Below are 16,707 nucleotides of genomic sequence, written 5' to 3'. Positions count from 1 at the left end.
GGGAAGGGGTGATACTGACGTCACAGCTGCCGCCGCTCTTGCAGGGGTGGGAGGGGGCGCAATGGGGTGGGGGGCGCTGTGGGGTGGGGCCGGGGGTCGCAGTGGGGGGCTGGGAAGGGGTGATACTGACGTCACAGCTGCCGCCGCTCTTGCAGGGGTGGGGAGGGTCGCAATGGGGTGGGGGGTGCTATGGGGTGGGGCCGGGGGTCGCAGTGGGGAGGCAGGGAAGGAGTGATACTGACGTCACAGCTGCCGCCGCTCTTGCAGGGGTTGCTGTCGCACTCGTTGGTCTCGATCTCGCAGCCGGTGCCCGTGAAGCCGGCCCGGCAGCTGCAGGTGTAGCTGCCCTGGCCCGTGTTGGTGCAGGTGGCGCCGTTCTGGCAGGGCCGGTGGTTGGTGCAGTAGTTGAGGTCCTGGTTGCAGAAGAGGCCGCCCCAGCCCTCCCGGCAGTTGCATTGCCAGGGCTGGCTGCAGGTGCCGTGCAGGCAGCCCGGGTAGCGGACGCACTCGTCGCACAGGCGCCCCTGCCAGCCGATCCGGCACTTGCATTCCCCGGGCCGCTCGCAGTAGCCGTGCCCCTCGCTGCAGCCCGGCAGGCAGATGGCTGGAGAGTTGAACAGAGGGGAGAGAGAGAGGGGTCGGGGCGAGGAGAGGGAGAGAGGGGGGGAGGGGGGGACAGGGGGAAAGGGTGGGGGGGGGGAGGGAGAGAAGGAGGGATGGGGGGGAAGGGGAGTAGGGTTTGCTGTACAGATTTAATGTCTTTAACCACAGGGGGCACCTGCCACCATCCCACCTGCCTCAAAAGGCCCCACGGCTGGAGATTTGGGGGGGGGGGCTCCTGTCTCCATCCCCTCCCCCGACCCATTGTTCCCTGGGACAAAAGGAGGGGGGCTGGGAAGAGGAGGCAGCCCTGACCCACTCCCTGATTCAGCCTCCCCCGCTTTCCCTGTAGAGCTGGGTGTGGGGGCGGCTAAGCAGGGAGCAGAGTGGGGAGGGGACTCGGGGGGCAGGGCAGCTTAGCAGGGGATGGGGGTGTTGGCCATTTCCATGGGGGTGGTGGGGGGTGCCTTTCGAGGATGATCACCACGCTCAGCAGGGCTGATCGGGGCAGGATGGGGGCAGCTAAGCCAGGCACTCATGGCGAGCGATCTCAGTTCCCAACAGGGCACGGGGAGGGGGCATTGGCCACTTAGGGAGGGTGATCTCCATGCCTGACAGGGCCGGCGAGGGGTGGGGGTAGCGAGGCGTGTGAGGTGGGGGTGGAACAAGGTGGAACTGGAGGGGGAGCGAGGTGTACTGCGGGGGGGGGGGGAGACCGTGAGGAGAACGAGGTGCATTGGGGGGCATGAGGGTAGCGGGGCATGCCAGGGGGCAAGGTGTGTGAGGGGAGCGAGGGGGTGCATGGCGCATGAGGGGGTCATGGCATGTGATGGGGGGCATGAGGGGGTGGGGGAGCAAGGTGTGTGAGGGGGATGTGAGGGGACGAGGCATGTGAGGGGCATGGGGGAGCAAGGTGTGTCTGGTGGGGGCGGCGTGGCGTCTGGGGGGGGCGCGGCGCCTGGGGGAGTACTGCCAGGAGTAAGGCCCTTAGCTGCGCCCGCTCAGTACTTCTCACGCCCCAACAAGGCCGCTGGACAGACCCCCCTCCTGGACTGGCTGCTCCACACACGTCCACGGCACCTCTGCCTCCCTGTGCTGGTCTCTCCAAGCCTGGCTTCTGCTCTGCTCCTCCACCGGTCCAGCCCAGATCCTGCCCTGCCCCGGCCTTGTTCCCATCCTGTCCCGGCCTCAGAACCAGCCCTGTTCCTGCCTTTCCGGACTCCTGGCAATCCAGGTCTGACCCTCGGCGCTGGCTACTGACTCGACTCTGTCTCAGCCCCTGGCTCGGGCATCCAGACTCCGACCACTAGGCCTGATGGCCCACCACCCATTCCGCTGACAGTTTGTGCGGCCCAAAGTAAACAGGGGGGAACTAGGCTGACAAGAGGTCCAGACCAGTGGCTCATATGAATCCTTTCCCGGCCAATATTCCCCTGCTGGAGACACGGGGTGCCTTGCGGACCCCACACTGCAGGCCGAGGTCGCTGCCCTACGGGCACAAGCAGGCAGCACCGCCCCCAACTCTGCCCCTTGGCCCATGTGAGCCAAAGATTTCCCAGCCTTATGGTGTTCGGGGAACATTTTGGAGGGTGCAGGGGGGGGATCAAGACTGGCTCCTATTTCTTCTGTGCCCATAGTTGTTCCCCACTGACCAATGCAGGGTGAGGCTGAATATCAACCAACTGATTGGGGTGGCTCCGACCGGGGAGCTGAAAGCTGCTGCAGAAAGCAAGCCCACGCCTGGGCAAACTTGAAGACTTCATTCAAGCTGTGGCTGTGATCTTCACTGACCCTAGTCACGAGGGTACAGCTGAGGCCGCCCTTCGGCGGTCGCGGCAGGGACGCCGGCCGGTCGCTAAATAGGCCGCGGCGTCCCGCTGCTTGGTAGCGACTACTGAATGGAACGAGGCCACGCCGCATTATCATTTCCACTTCGGCCAAAAGGGCGACAACAAGGACGAGCTGGCATGAGTGGACTCCCTGCCCACTCCGGACACCTTGATTGACCTCGGGATCCAGATTGATAACCGGCTGGTGGAACGCCACCAAGAGAAAATGTCAGCTTCCCGACGCCCGCCAGTCCTGGCATCTCCAGCCCAAGCTTGGGTACCTTCCCATGCTGCCTGACCAAGTCCAGCCCCTTCTCACCAACACAGAGAAAAGACGACATCAGGCATTGGGGCTACATCTGTACTGTAGAAGAGCAGGACATTTGTGTCAGGCTGCCCTTCTAGGCTCCAATCTGCGCCCTGGTCAGAGAAGGCCAAACCCCAGCATCCGATGAGGGGTCCAGGCTGGGGTGGCACTCCCTGACTCTCATCGGTAACCAGCACCAGTTCCTGTCTGCTAGTACCTTGGCCATGACTGAATGGGTCCTGACACATCTCAATCTCCCTCTGAAAATCTGACATTCCTCCATCTCCAAGTCCTTCCTGGAGGCTTTGGTGGATTCAGGTGCCTCAGGCATCTTCATGAATGAGGACCGTTGCATGAGTATATCACATCCTCCCCCTCAACCCAAGGACGCTTCAGACTTGTTGAAGCCTATTGACGACTCACTCCTCTCATCGGGCCTGGTTCCCCACCAGACCGAACTCCCTGGAAGTTGTGACTCACCAAGAGACCCTTCAGTTTGAACTTATCCAAGCCCCACACTTTCCAGTAGTTCTCGGCATGCCCTGGCTCACTACCCATGGCCCATGTGTTTGTTGGAGGGCAGGTAGGATACAGTTCTGCTCCCCACCTTGCCAACAATTCTGTCTCCTGCAACGTGACCATACACTGGGAACCCTTCATGGTTCAGCCTGCCTTTCTCGAAATTCCAAGTCTGAATAGGAAGTCTCATTAACCTCTATGGTCCGGTCCAGTCCACTGCCCCTGCGTTACCACTTAAATACAAGGATTTTGCTGATGAGGTCAACAAAAAGAACATGGACACTCTGCCACCTGATTGCAGCTATGACTGTCCCATCGATCTCCAGCCTGGAGCAGAAGTCCCTTTTGGCTGCATCTACTCCCTTTCGGAGCTAGAACTTCAGGCTCTCCACAACTGCCTCCAGAAAAAAAAAAAATCTACAGAAGGGGTTAATCCGTCCTTCCACGTCTCCAGCTGGGGCTCCAATTTTCTTTGTAAAGAAAAAAGACAGATCGCTAAGGCTCTGTATTGACTATTGGGCATTAAACAGAGTCACAATTCAAAAATCGATACCCTGACCCTACCATTAATGAGCTTTTCGAAAGACTCCACTCCACAAAGGTTTTTACTTAGCTGGAGCTTCACACTTGGCCTATAACTTGGTCCAGATTAGTGAGAGAGTTGAGAGGAAGACTACCTTCCGTACATGGTGTGGACACTTCGAGTACCGGGTCATGCCGTTTAGCCTGTGCAGTGCCCCAGCAGCATTCCAGCACTTCATAAATGATATCTTCAGGGATGTGTTAAACCGCTATGTAGTCGTCGTCGTCTTCTCCTCGTGTCCTTGCCACAAACTAAATCTTTTTCCAGAACTGTGCACAAGTGATGTCTCTTTCCATCACTACAGGGAGGTCCTCCTTTGTACAGGTCTCCCCAAAGAGTTGGCAAACAAGCAGGTGCTCCGTGGTCTGCTCCTCACTGCAATCGCATATATTCGTGTCATTAGAGTAGCCCCTTTTAATCATATTAGTCTTCGATCTGCCACTTTGCGTATACGGGTGCTTCAGGCATCACCACGTTGACTGGTCTGTATCAGCCCCTCTGAGAAGGTCCTCCTGGGGTTCCAGACTATTTCAGTGCATCCAACTGCACATATTCTTTCATTCCATAACCTCAGTCGTGCCTTGCCAAGCTGCCGTATCCAAAGGCACAACGCTGGTTATAAAACTCTTTCGCGATTTAAGGCGTTTGATTTCTCCTGTGTGACCATATAATGCCTTGGATCTCCCATCTGCCATGATATTTTCCTCTAGCTTTCTACCTTCCTCTTGAGATCAGGTGGTGGAATGCCAGCCAGTAAGTACAGGCTGTCCTTTGGTGTTGGCTTTAGGCATCCTGTTATTCCATGACAATTGTTGTTTAGACCAGAGTCTAATTTCTTAGCATGGACAGATCGTTCCCACACTGAACATGCATACTCTGCTATGAAGTAGCACGAGGTAATAGCATTGGCAAAGTAACTGAATTGGCTCCCCACTTTGAGGTGACCAACTTTCAGAGGACGTTGTTACGGGTGCTAACTTTCCCTTTCATCTTATCTATATGTGCTTTGAAGGGAAAAGTGTCCGGTCCAATGTCACCCCCAGGTAGACAGGGTGTGGATGATTAACCTGTGGGATTCCATCCTAGGTGATGTTTATTTCCACTTGGCTTCTTGGTGGCATAGATGAAAGGCCATCACCTGTGTCTTGGTCAGGTTGGCACAAAGTTGGTTCTGACTGTAATAAATTGAGCGGTTGCTCAGTGCACATGTTAGTTGATTCTTGAAAGCAGCAAAGTCCTTCTGTGACATGATATATAGATCATTGGCGTATATAAAGCTCTTCCTATTGTTGTGTATGGACTGGTCATTGCTATATATGTTGAAGAGGGTTGGTGCTAGAACAGTGCCCTGTGGGAGGCCATTTCATTGTTGTCTCTAGTACAGGGTTTCTCAAACAGGGGTCGCCGCTTGTGTAGGGAAAGCCCCGGCGGGCCGGACCGGTGTGTTTACCTGCCCCATCCGCAGGTCCGGCTGATCGCAGCTCCCACTGGCCGCGGATCGCTGCTCCGGGCCAATGGGAGCTGCTGCAAGCTAGGGGTTTCCTACACAAACGGCGACCCCTGTTTGAGAAACCCTGGTCTAGCCGCTCCGTTTCTTGCACAGTCCTACATATAAACATCTGTCCTCCAGAAGAGATCGGATGAGCTGCGTTCGGTTGTAGTCGTGTCATTTTATAGACTTTGGCAAGCAAGTTTTGGTGGTTGACTGTGCTATGTCGTCATGTCTCTGGACAACCACCTCATCTTTTCCACCAGTCAGGCCCATGATCAGCAAGTCTGCAGCATCCTAGGACTTTGCCAGCACCATCGATACGCGAAGCCTGAAAAATGCAAGTTGGACCAGAATCCAATATCTCCCCCAAGGAATTAACCATGGACCCATGCAATCATTGAGGGATTTTCCAGTCTCGTTACTCCTCTGACTGCCCTTCAGCCAAAAGGAGTCCAGCTCACCAGAGTCTTTGGAAGCCCAAACCACCTTTGATCAACTAAAAGAGTAGTTCACCACAGCCCTCATCTTGGTTCACCCAGATCCTGCTAAAGCATTCACGGTGAAGGCTGATGCAGCCAATTTTGCCCTGGGTGCGGTACTGTCCCAACTGGTGGGTCCTGACGGTTGACTTCACCCATGTGCCGATTACTCTCGCAAACTAGCCCTAGCAGAGAAGAATGAGGATATCTGGGATAAGGAACTCTTAGCTATCAAGGCAACATTTGAGGAATGGCAATGCTAGAGGGGGCCAGGTTCTCTGTCCAAGTGCTCACAGATCACAAGAACCAGGAATATCTTCCAACAGCCAGACACCTCAACCAACAACAGATCCACTGGTCCCTCTTCTTCACCTGGTTTAACTTCATTGTCACCTAGCACCCAGGACCAACAAATGGGAAGGCCGGTGCCCTGTCCCGTAAGGCCGAGTACCTGCAAAGGGGTGAGAAAACTCCCTTTATGATTCTAAAGGAATCCAACTTCATCAATGGCACAGAAGATGAAGCCTAATGGAGCCCATTCGTACCTTGTTACCCAACGACCCCTTTGCTGCTCAGATCTTCCAGACTCTGGAGAACGCTGACTCCCCACTAGCCCCCAGGTTCAGGTTCCAAGATATGGTAGAGGACCCCAAGGACCATAGCTATGTCTGGAAACGGCATGTCATGATGCACCCCTTGCAGGGCACTTCGGCCACCTCAAAACCTGGAACCTAATCACAAGGAGTTTCTGGTGCCCAGGCTCACACACCTCAAAGAAGAGCTACCTAAGATCCTATGCCCAGATCAAGTGCCCATGCTAAAAACTTGGCCTTTTCCGGACCATGCCCATCCCACCTCAACCATAGGCTACCGTTTCCATTGGCTTTATTGTGGAGCTGCCGCCTTCCCAGGGACATACAACAATCTTAGTCGTAGTCGACCTCTTAACCAGAAGGGCACACTTCGCCCCCGGCCGCGCCATCCCCCTGCCTCTGCCTGGAATACATTTTTCAGTTCCATGGATGGCCATCAAGCATTGTGTCGGACCGTGGTTCTCAGTTCATTTCCCGGTTCTGGCAAGAGTTTCTAAACCTTCTGGTGACTGAGCCTCTCCTCTCAACTGCCTACCCATCCACACACTAATGGACAAACGGAGCAGGTCAACCAGATTTTTTAACCAATACCTGCTCTGCATCTTGAACGATTATCATGACAACTCCCATGTGCTAAGTTTGCTTACAATAATGCCACGCATGCCTCTACTCAGCAAAGCCCGAATTTTGCCAAATATGGTTTTCACTCTCTACTTTCTTCCGGATGTCCCCACGACCTCTCCAGTACCAGCAGTCAGAGATCTAGCTACCCATCTCCACCAGGTACACCAGGAACTCAAAGAGCACTTACAAGGAAGCATATAAATGTCATTTTGATTGGGATCACCCAGCTATCCCCAACCTTTCCATGGGAGAAAAGTCTGGCTGTCCACCCACAATCTTAAATCTGCTCATGCCGCAGCCAAACTGGACCACCAATATCTGGGCCCTTTCAAGATTGAGGCATGAATCAACCCAGTAACATTCAGATTGCAATGACCCAAGTCCCTGAAGATCCGCCCTGTATTTCATGTCTCCCCTCTGAAGCCAGACACGGAGAATCCATTCCCACATCACTCCAGCCCTCGGTCTCCCCCTGCCCCTGTAACAGTCCAAGGGCATGACGAGTGTATAGTTCGGCAAATTCTTGACTCCCCACTAGTCAGAGGGCAGCTCCAATAGTTGGTGGACCCGGAGGAGCAGTCCCGGGAACTGGCAAATCACATCCATGCCCCAGATCTATTGTGGGCATTTCACAGAGACCACGCCAAGAAACCAGTTCTGGTGGTACCTTGAGGGCACCCTCAATGGAGGTGGTACTGCCAGGAGTAAGGCCCTCAGCTGCACCTGCTCAGTACTTCTAGTGCCCTAACGAGTCAACTAGGCTGTCGGACAGACCACCCTGCCTGACTGGCTGAGGAAATCAGCAGTCCGGTTCTTAAACCTAGCAGCAGCAGCTCCTCGCTGGCTGCTCAACATACACGCCCATGGCCTCTCTGCCTCCCTGTGCTCCTCTCTCCAAGCCCTGCTCGTGCTCTGCTCCTCCACCGCTCCAGCCCAGATCCTGCCCTGCCTCCAGTCTTGTTCCCATCCTGTTCCACCTCTGCTCCTGCCTTCCCTGACTCCTGGTAAGCCAGTTCCAACCCTTGGCTCTGGCATTCGGACTCCAACCACTAGGTCTGACTGCCTACAACCTGGTCCGCTGACAGCATGAGGGGAATGAGGTGTGTTGCGGGTGGCGTGAAGGGAGTGAGGCGTCTCAGGGGAGCAAGGTGCATAAGCTTTCGGAGGTGGGGATGGAGTGAGATGGAGGCTTGGGGGGGAGTGAGGTGCATTGGGGGCGAGGGGAGCGAGGCAGTGGGGTTGGAGCGAGGTGTGTTTGTGAGGTCCTGAGGGGAAAGAGGTGTGACGGGCGGACTGAGGGAAGCGAGGCGCAACGGGAGGCCTGGGAATGGAGTCAGGTGAGAGCCTGAGGGGAGCGAGGTGCATTGGGGGCGAGGGGAGCGAGGCAGTGGGGTTGGAGCAAGGAGTTTTTGGGGTCCTGAGGAGAGGAAGGTGCGTCAGGGGGCCTGAGGGGAAAGAGGTGCGACAGGGCAGACTAGGGGAAGCGAGGTGCAATGGGAGGCCTGGGGGCGGAGTCAGGTGAGGGCCTGAGGGGAGCGAGGTGCATTAGGGGGAGGGACTAAGGGGAGCAAGGTATGATTGGGGGGACAGGGAGGAGAGGGAGGTGGGGCGCCTGAGGGGAGTAAGGTGCATTGGGAAGCGAGGTGCATTTGGGGGGCATGAGGGGGAAGTGAGGTGTGTTTGGGGGGAAGGGGGAGCGAGGTGTATTCAGGAACGGGGGGGCAAGATGACATTTATTGGGGGCAGATAGTTGAACAAGATGTATTGGGGGACTGGGGCAAGGCGCGTTCTGTGCGGGGGAGCAGCTATCATTGGGACAGGGAGTGGGTTAAGGTGTATTGAGCTGAGGTGGGTTTGGGGGAACGAGGTGTCTTCAGGGGGCAGGAGGAACAAGGTGTGTGTGGACACACACATCCAGGCAGACACATGACACACCTATGTCTGACTCTCCTCTCACTACTGCACCAAGGGCGGGTGGGGGTCGCGGGGGGTCTCTGCCGAAAGCCAAGAACTAGCCGACCATCGTGGTGCTTGCAGGATGTTTGTACAGGAAATAGTTTAAGAGATGGAAAATGTCGAGTGGCATGTTCCAAAATCGCTGGAAATGGGGCACGGCACCTGCGGCAGGGCGGGTTGCAGCCGCCTCAAATCACGAGTGCAAACGATCAGCTCCTTTCGACCCAGGCCAGCCCTGCGTTTTCAGTCTGGACCAGCCTCAACAAAGACCAAGGAACCCCGAGAAAAGACTCCGAACAGGGGACCCTCGGGGCCGAGCTGAAGTTAACTAAACGCCTTGGTTATGAGAAGAGACCAAAAGTCTGGGACTGGAGAAGAGAAAAAGGCGGGGTAAAAGATGGCATCCATTACAGAAACAGCAACACTCTGCCGGCGTGAGCGTCTCTTGCAAAATGGATCCCAGCTCTCTGGACGGACTGACCGTTGGGTGAGAGACTGGAGGGAACTTGGGAATAAATATAGGCTCTAGACTGGGTTTTATATTTTTCTTGATCTGTAACTGGAGGTTCTTGGAGACGCATGGTCCCCAATCTGTATTCCGCATCCCATGGGCTCCACACTCCTGAAACTGGAGATTTGTTCCGAGCAGGGTCCGCACCTGTGCGGTTGCTCTTGTCTTGCTCCAATCCGAGGGTATAAAGGACAGTGCTGACTGACGTCCCTCCAGTTCATCCCTCACTGCAAATCAGACAAGATCCGCAGCAGAGGGGAAGTGGAATACAGTCAAGGACCACATTCCTGGACAAGAGGTAAGTATCCTCCATTTCTTCTTCGAGTGCTGGTCCCAATGTGTATTCCACACTCGGGTAATTAGTGAGCAGTACTCAGACAGGACAAGGGTGCAAAGATGTAGTTGGGCCCGATGTCTGTAACGCCTCTGTCCCACTAGCTGCATCTGGAGCCTCGAAGTGGTGATGCTGAATTTGCCCCGTCTGGGGAAAGGCGATGTGCCAACTGATAGTGAAGGAGGATGCAGCCAGAAATTCATTTAGTCTCTGAGCAGACGTTTGTCCCAGTGTTCGTTCTGCTATAACAACAAACACCCAAAGCGGTTTTCTAACTGGTGGCATTGTTCCCTGCAGGTGGAATGCCAAAGCTCATCTGATGTCGAGAGTGGAGTCTCCCATCTTCCTCGGAAGCGTGAGGTTTAGGAAAGAAAATTGGTGAGCAAGCAGGTTGATTCACGTGGAACTCATGTTAGGGATGAATTTCAGATGGAGGCGAAGGGAAACCCTCTCCTTATGAAATACGGAGTACGGCGGGTCTGCCGTAAGAGCTCCTAGTTTGCTCACCCTTCTGGGACAGCGACTCAGAAGGTGACCTTCATGGAGAGGAAGGACATGGAACAAGTGGCCAGTGGTTCATAACCAACGGGAAGGCTCTAAGGAGTCCTCTTGGGAATCTGACTGTTGTTCGATGATTAAAAATAGAACAGCAGGAGAATGGAAGGCGCTAATTGCTGCAGGTGGACTCACAGCAAGCTAGAAGAAAGGCCCGACATCTTGAGATGAAGGATGTAGTCAAGAAGAGCAGGAAAACCCACCAACCCAGAGGTCAAATAATTCCATTGCATCCAGGTGAAGAAATGTCTCCATTTAGCCAGACCGCATTTTCTAGTGGACTCTTTTCTGGTTCAATTAAGAATAGATTGGATGTTTTCCAAACATGAACGTTCTAGGTCTGATGCCCAGGCCGTAAGGTGGAAGGGGTCTGGGTCGCGGGGCGTCTGGCTGTGCCGTTCCCCTGGGTTAACAGGTTGGGCAAGGGTTGGATGCTGATGGGATGATGTGCCACCATTTGCAGAAGGAAGCTGTCTGGGGTCCATGGTATGCAATGAGAATGACTCGAGTTTTGTTGTGACGAATCTCAGTGCCTGTGGTAGTAGCGGGAGGGGAGGAAAGGCGTATCTCAGGTGGGAGAAGGGTGTTGCTCTTGCAGCCCTTGCCCATAGCAGCCCTGGAGCAATATAGGGCAAATTCCTTGTTTGTCTGGGATGCCCACAGGTCCCAGGATGGCATTTTCCACTGGGTGAATCTCTCGTTCAGGCCAGAATTGTGTAAGTCCCATTCATGGTCTGTGGAGACGTGTCTGCTGAGATTGTCCGCCAAAGAATTCTGTGCCCCTGGTAGGTATGTCACCAAGATCATTGTGCAGCTCCTGACGTACCAGTTCCATTAGTTGATGGCCTCTACACACAGAAGAAGGGATCTTGCTCCACCTTGTTTGTTTACATAGGAGACAGGCGTCATGTTGTCTGACGTTATTTGGACATGGCTGGATAGAATCAGTGGGAGGAATGGACGGCAGGCGAGGCAGACTGCTCTCAGCCGTAGCCGACTGATATGCACTCTGGACAAGGGGTCCATGTGACCTGTGCAGGGTGATTGCCCACGTGCGCTCCCCATCGGGTGTGAATGCAACAAAAGGGACTCCCTCGCGCACTGGCTCTGGGTTTGTCCACCAAGCCAAAGAAGCCTTGAGCTTGGCTGGAATTTAGGCCAATAAGTTTAGGCTTGAAATTAAAGGCAGGCGTCTAGGCATCAGAGCAGTGAAGTTCTGGAACAGACTCCAAAAGGGCAAAAACCCTAACTTGTTACAAGACTGAGCTTGATAAGTTCACGGAGGGGGTGGTATGAAGAGATTGCCTACAATGGCATATGGCCCTGTCCCGACTGCTATTAGCAAATACCCCAATGGCTAGAGATGGGACACTAGCTGGGGAGGGCTCTGAGTTATTACAAATAATTCTTTCCCAGGTGTCTGGCTGGTGGCTCTTGCCCACACGTTCAGGGTCTAACTGATCACCATATCTGGGGTCGGGAAGGAATTTCCCCCCAGGTCAGATTGGCAGAGACCCTGGGGGTTTTTCCACCTTCCTCTGCAGCATGGGGCACGTGTCACTTGCTGGTTTGAACTAGAGTAAGTGGTGGGTTCTCCGTAACTTGAAGTCTTTACATCAAGATTTGAGGACTTCAGTAACTCAGCCAGAGGTTATGGGTCTATTACAGGAGTGGGTGGATGAGGTTCTGTGGCCTGTGAGGTGCACGAGGTCAGCCTAGTTGACCATGATGGTTCCTTCTGGCCTTAAAGTCTATGAATCTATGAGAACTGTTACGCTGATGTTCATGTCATATCAGAGAGAGGACTGCAGACAACAAGTGGAGCCTGGCAAACGGTATGACCCAAGTACACGAGGCCATGGGGCCTAATAGGGAAAGACAGCCTTTGACTGCGGTTCATGGTTTGAGCGGAACTTTTCTTATCAAGTTGAGTTTCTCACCATGGGGAGGTAGGCCCTTGGAGAGATCCAAACTAGGGTAGCCCCCATCAAGTCTATTGTCCTTGTGGGAGGGGAAGTGGACTTTTCTTTGTTTACGTAGACTCCCAGGGATGCCAGGAGAGTAAGAGTATGATTGGTGACTGACCTCCTCATTGGATTTGCCCGTTAGTAGCCAATCATCCCGGTATCACTGAGAAGACCTTCGTGAAGACACTCGGTGCTCTGGTTAGTCCTGAAGGACTCTGAACTGGCAGGGTTCTTGCCCTAACAGAAACCCAAGAAACGTTCTGTCCGGCTGATACATGTCCACATGAAAGTAAGTATCTTTGATGCTGAGAGCCACGCACCACGCACCCTCGTCTAAGGGGAGGATTATTGATGCCAGCGTAACCATTCGGAGTCTTGACTTGCTGTCGAAGATTGAGAATGAGCCTCCAGCCTCCATTTTTCTTGGGAGCAACGAAGAGTGGGGAGTAGAACCCCTTTGCCTTGAGGCTCCATGAGCAGCACCTGGTGGAGAGAACCCAGCTGCTAATGGAGAATCTCCTTGGGACAGGGAAGCAGGGCGAGAAACTCAATAACATAGCCCAAGTGGATTATCTCTAGCACCCACTCATCTTTGTTGTTCCTGCCCACCAGTGGTGTGCAAAGAGGGCGAGATGGCCACCAAAGGCTTGGGGGAGGGGAGGGAATCAATCGAGCTACCCAACGATAGAGCTATCTCAAGCGTCCCATCAAAAGAAACCCTGGTGGGCGGGTGGGCTTGAGCAGTGGCGGCTGAGGTGGAAGAAGCCAGTGATCTCTGCCTGTGAACCCTCTGTCGTTTACGTGGCGGTTCGTAAAGGTGCTGGGGGACGGGGACATGGCTGGGCCCGGAGCTGTGTTCCCTCTTCGGGGCTAAGGCCCAGGGAGCGGAGGGTTGTCCTAGAGTCCTTCAGGGAATGAAGTGATTCATTCATCTTCTCATTGAAAAAATAAGATTCCTCAAAGGGCGCGTGCTCAGTGGCTTTCTGGACCTCCCTGGGGAACCCTGAAGCATGAAGCCACAACTCACGTCTCATGACAGCGGCTGTGGCAATGGCTCGAGCGGCACCCAATGAGGCCAGTAACGACGGCTTAGCCACCGGCCTTCATCGACGAGGGCTTGGAATTGGCCCTCGGCCTCCTGGGGCGGTTTATCTTTGAGCCCCACCAATGTAGCGGAGTTTGTGAAGTCGCGTTTCGCCAACAGGGGCTGGTAGTTGGTGCTTGAAACTTGGAGGCTGGAAGATGAAAATGGCCTCTCAGGGCCGAAGCTAAGGCGTTTATCACCCTGGTCAGATGGAGTTGGCCTGAGGGACTGTAATCCGGACAGTTCTCTGGCTGCCTGTACCACCAAGGAGTTCAGCGCTGGGTGGGTGAACAGGAACTGGGCCCCTTTCAGTGGAACCAAGTTCTATTTTTCTGTCTTTTTCAGGGGATGGGCACAGGAGGGCCTAGTGGGCTCCAAAATGGCTTCCTTCCAGGAGCCTACACTGTCTGTCGTGGACCTCCTCAAGAGGGATCTGGAGCTCGGTCATGAGTCTCTGTAAAAGCTCCTGGTACTGCCTGTAGTCATCAGGCAGGAGAGGGGATGATGGCATATTTGCCTCATTAGGGGAGGAGGATGACACACCCGTTAAAACCGTCGCAGCCAGTTTGATTTCCTCCTCCCCACGCCCCGACAGAGCCTGTGGTACCATCTAGGGGAAGGTCCAAGCAGGAATCGTTCTGGATCTCAAGAGCCCCAATAAAGTCAATATGATGGGTCAACCGGCTGGGGGAAAGGGAGTCCCCCAAGGCATTGGACATCATCGGTCCCTTTGGTAGTGGATGGCTCCAAGACATCCTAGAGGTTCTGTCCGGACTGATCTCTCTCTCTCTGAGGGGTTGAAGTCTTGTGCAGGAGGTCAGATTCCTCTGGTGAAAAAGTCAGCGGTACCGGAGGAGGGATGCGCCGACCTGCAGATGTAGTAGGGTTTTCAAAGTGATTTCTTCTGGTGTAGAGATGTCTCTGAGGAGAACTGGACTGATAACAGAGGAGACAGCGGGTATATAAAAGCTAAAAATATTCTCCGGAGTAGTAAAGGTCTCAGTTTAAGCTGGAGTACGGGGGGTACTGGAGGTCGGTGCCGACAGAGCTGGTGTGCCCGAGGACGGATCCATCATGGACTGAGGCAGTCCTGTGGAAGGGAAGTCCAGGGTGGAACTCCCAGATGGAGCCGTGGGATGCCGATCCTTCAGTCTAGGTGTTGGAGGTGGAGTTGGTACCGACGGATCTTCCCCTTTCACACCGTCCCTTCTTGCATGGAAGATTTAGGCAGCTCTAAGCACTTAGGAACCGTGCGCAAGGACTCTCCTGACATGGACCGAGTACGGGGGGCGGGAATCTTTTCTTTTAGAGGCCGTTCTGGAAGGGAATCCGTCCTTGTATCTACTGCAGCCCTGAGTTTCTGAAGTACTGGTACCCTGCCCTGCCAGCGTGACCTCTCAGCGAGGTCGCACTGTGCGGAGGACACCCAGTGTACTTTACAAAATGGCATCCACCATGTGACCACATGGAGGAAACCATTTTGTTTTGGTACAAGTGGCCTTGCAGGTGGCTCTACTACATCACTGATGGCCACGCCCCTTATGCTCATGAGGGGGTTTCCTGGGTTTAACAGACCCTGTCTCAATCCTGGAGCTCAGGTGGCCGCTCACACATTCCCGGAATACCAGGCATGCCGGTACTTCTGGGAATGACGTGTGCCCGCCCCCACCTGAGTGACCTCGCATGCAGTCGTTCCACACCACGGGGGGGGGAGGTGGTGCCATTTTGAGGCATGCGCAACCCCGCCCCCGCTGGCGTGACCTCACACGCACAGTGTGTGTACAAGATCGGGCCACGTGAGGGGTACCATTTGGAGGAGCGCGTTGCCCCGCCCCCGCAGGCGCGAGCTCCCATGCTCCTTAAAATGGCATCCGCCATCCAATACTGGCTTTGTCTCAGTGTCGGATGGGGGGCAAACCCCCAAAAGAGGACTGCCCAGTTCAAAACCAGATAGGCAGCCTCCCTACTAGGTGCTTGAGGGGCGCTTCCCACAGTCTGAGGCGGCAGCCTGTGGGCCTGGATCCGATTGCGGGCTCCAGGCCTTCAGACATTGCTGCTTCTTCCCTCCCTGAAGAAGGGCACTAACGCTGCACTTGCTGAGCGTCTCGGAGACCACCCTGGTGTTTGTCGCTGCTGGAGACGGAACGGGGGCAGGGTTGCGCATGCCTCAAAATGCATTCTTAAATCCCGAGCCTCTGCGGGGAGAACTAGCCTACGAACCAGTAAACGAGTACGGCGACGGAACGACGTACGCGATCGATACCTGCAGGTTCCGAAAGAGCAAGGATCGCTATGGACACCGAGACCGCCGCATGGCCTGAGTCGGAGTCAAGGAGAAACTGGAGGGGCGCCGGTCCACCCTGGGGTCCGAGCACGAAGAGGACAACGGCGCGGGCGTCGACCAACGGACACCGCTGGCCGTCAGCCACGTGCGGAATACACATCGGGGACGTCGACACAGCAGCCGTGGCTGGGTTCGGGCTGCGGGGTGATAAAACCCCAGGCTCTGAAATCCCACCACGGGGTGTCTACACAGCAACGTTCAGCCCAAGCTCCCCAAGTCTGGGTCAACTGACCAGGCTCTGAGACTCAGTGTTAGGGGTTTGTTATTGCAGTACAGCCGTATCCATAGGGACCAACCTGGCCTCGCCAGTCCTGTTCCTTGCACCTATCCTAGATCTTTATCGTAAGCGGCGTTCAACAAGCTTATATGCGGTTTTACGCTGGACACAGCCAGGCGCTTTGCACTCAGGACATAAGAGCGGCCATATTGGGTCAGACCAAAGGTTCATCCAGCCAAGTGTCCTGTCTTCCGATAGTGGCCAACGCCAGGTGCCCCAGAGGGAGTGAACCTAACAGGTCATGATCAACTGATCTCTCTCCTGCCATCCATCAGGACAGTGTTGAACTGAGGGGAAGCCGGCGACCTGGGGCACTCTCTCTTCCCACACAGGCAGCGGGTTGATGCACTCGGCTGAAACAAGTGGGTGAGGGGGATGCGAATTGCTAGCCTGCATTGGGGGAGAGCGGGCAGCAGAGCTGGGAGGGTTCGCCCTGGTGGGCACGGACTAGGCAGGTGGTAGAGAATCACCTGGGTAGCTCGGGTGGCCCTGAAAAGTGTCCCAGTGTGATGGGGGAGGCAGGGGGAGCGAGGTACATTTTTTTGGGGGGGGAAGGGCATGGGTGGATTGAGGTGTGTTGGGGGAGCGAGGTGTGTTTTGGGGGACAGGGAGAGCGAGATGGCTTTGGGGAAGGTTTGGAGGCGTGGGGGGGG

At 55.0% G+C, this 16,707-nt stretch overlaps 1 protein-coding gene across 1 annotated transcript in view; it reads right to left on the bottom strand.

Moving 5' to 3' along the window:
- Window positions 1–16,707, bottom strand: part of LOC117889206 (delta-like protein C) — a gene marked incomplete in the record, with an annotated part of 272,400 nt that overhangs the window by 218,740 nt on the left and 36,953 nt on the right. Inside the window, 1 exon segment of the mRNA XM_034793099.1 lies at window positions 243–604. Coding sequence (XP_034648990.1) covers window positions 243–604 — 362 coding nt within the window.

This window comes from Trachemys scripta, chromosome 16, assembly GCF_013100865.1.
Source record: "Trachemys scripta elegans isolate TJP31775 chromosome 16, CAS_Tse_1.0, whole genome shotgun sequence".
In the NCBI taxonomy this organism is placed as follows: Eukaryota; Metazoa; Chordata; order Testudines; family Emydidae; genus Trachemys; species Trachemys scripta.
The sequence above is the reverse complement of the archived record's forward strand: the minus strand, read 5'-3'. Positions and strand labels throughout refer to the sequence as shown.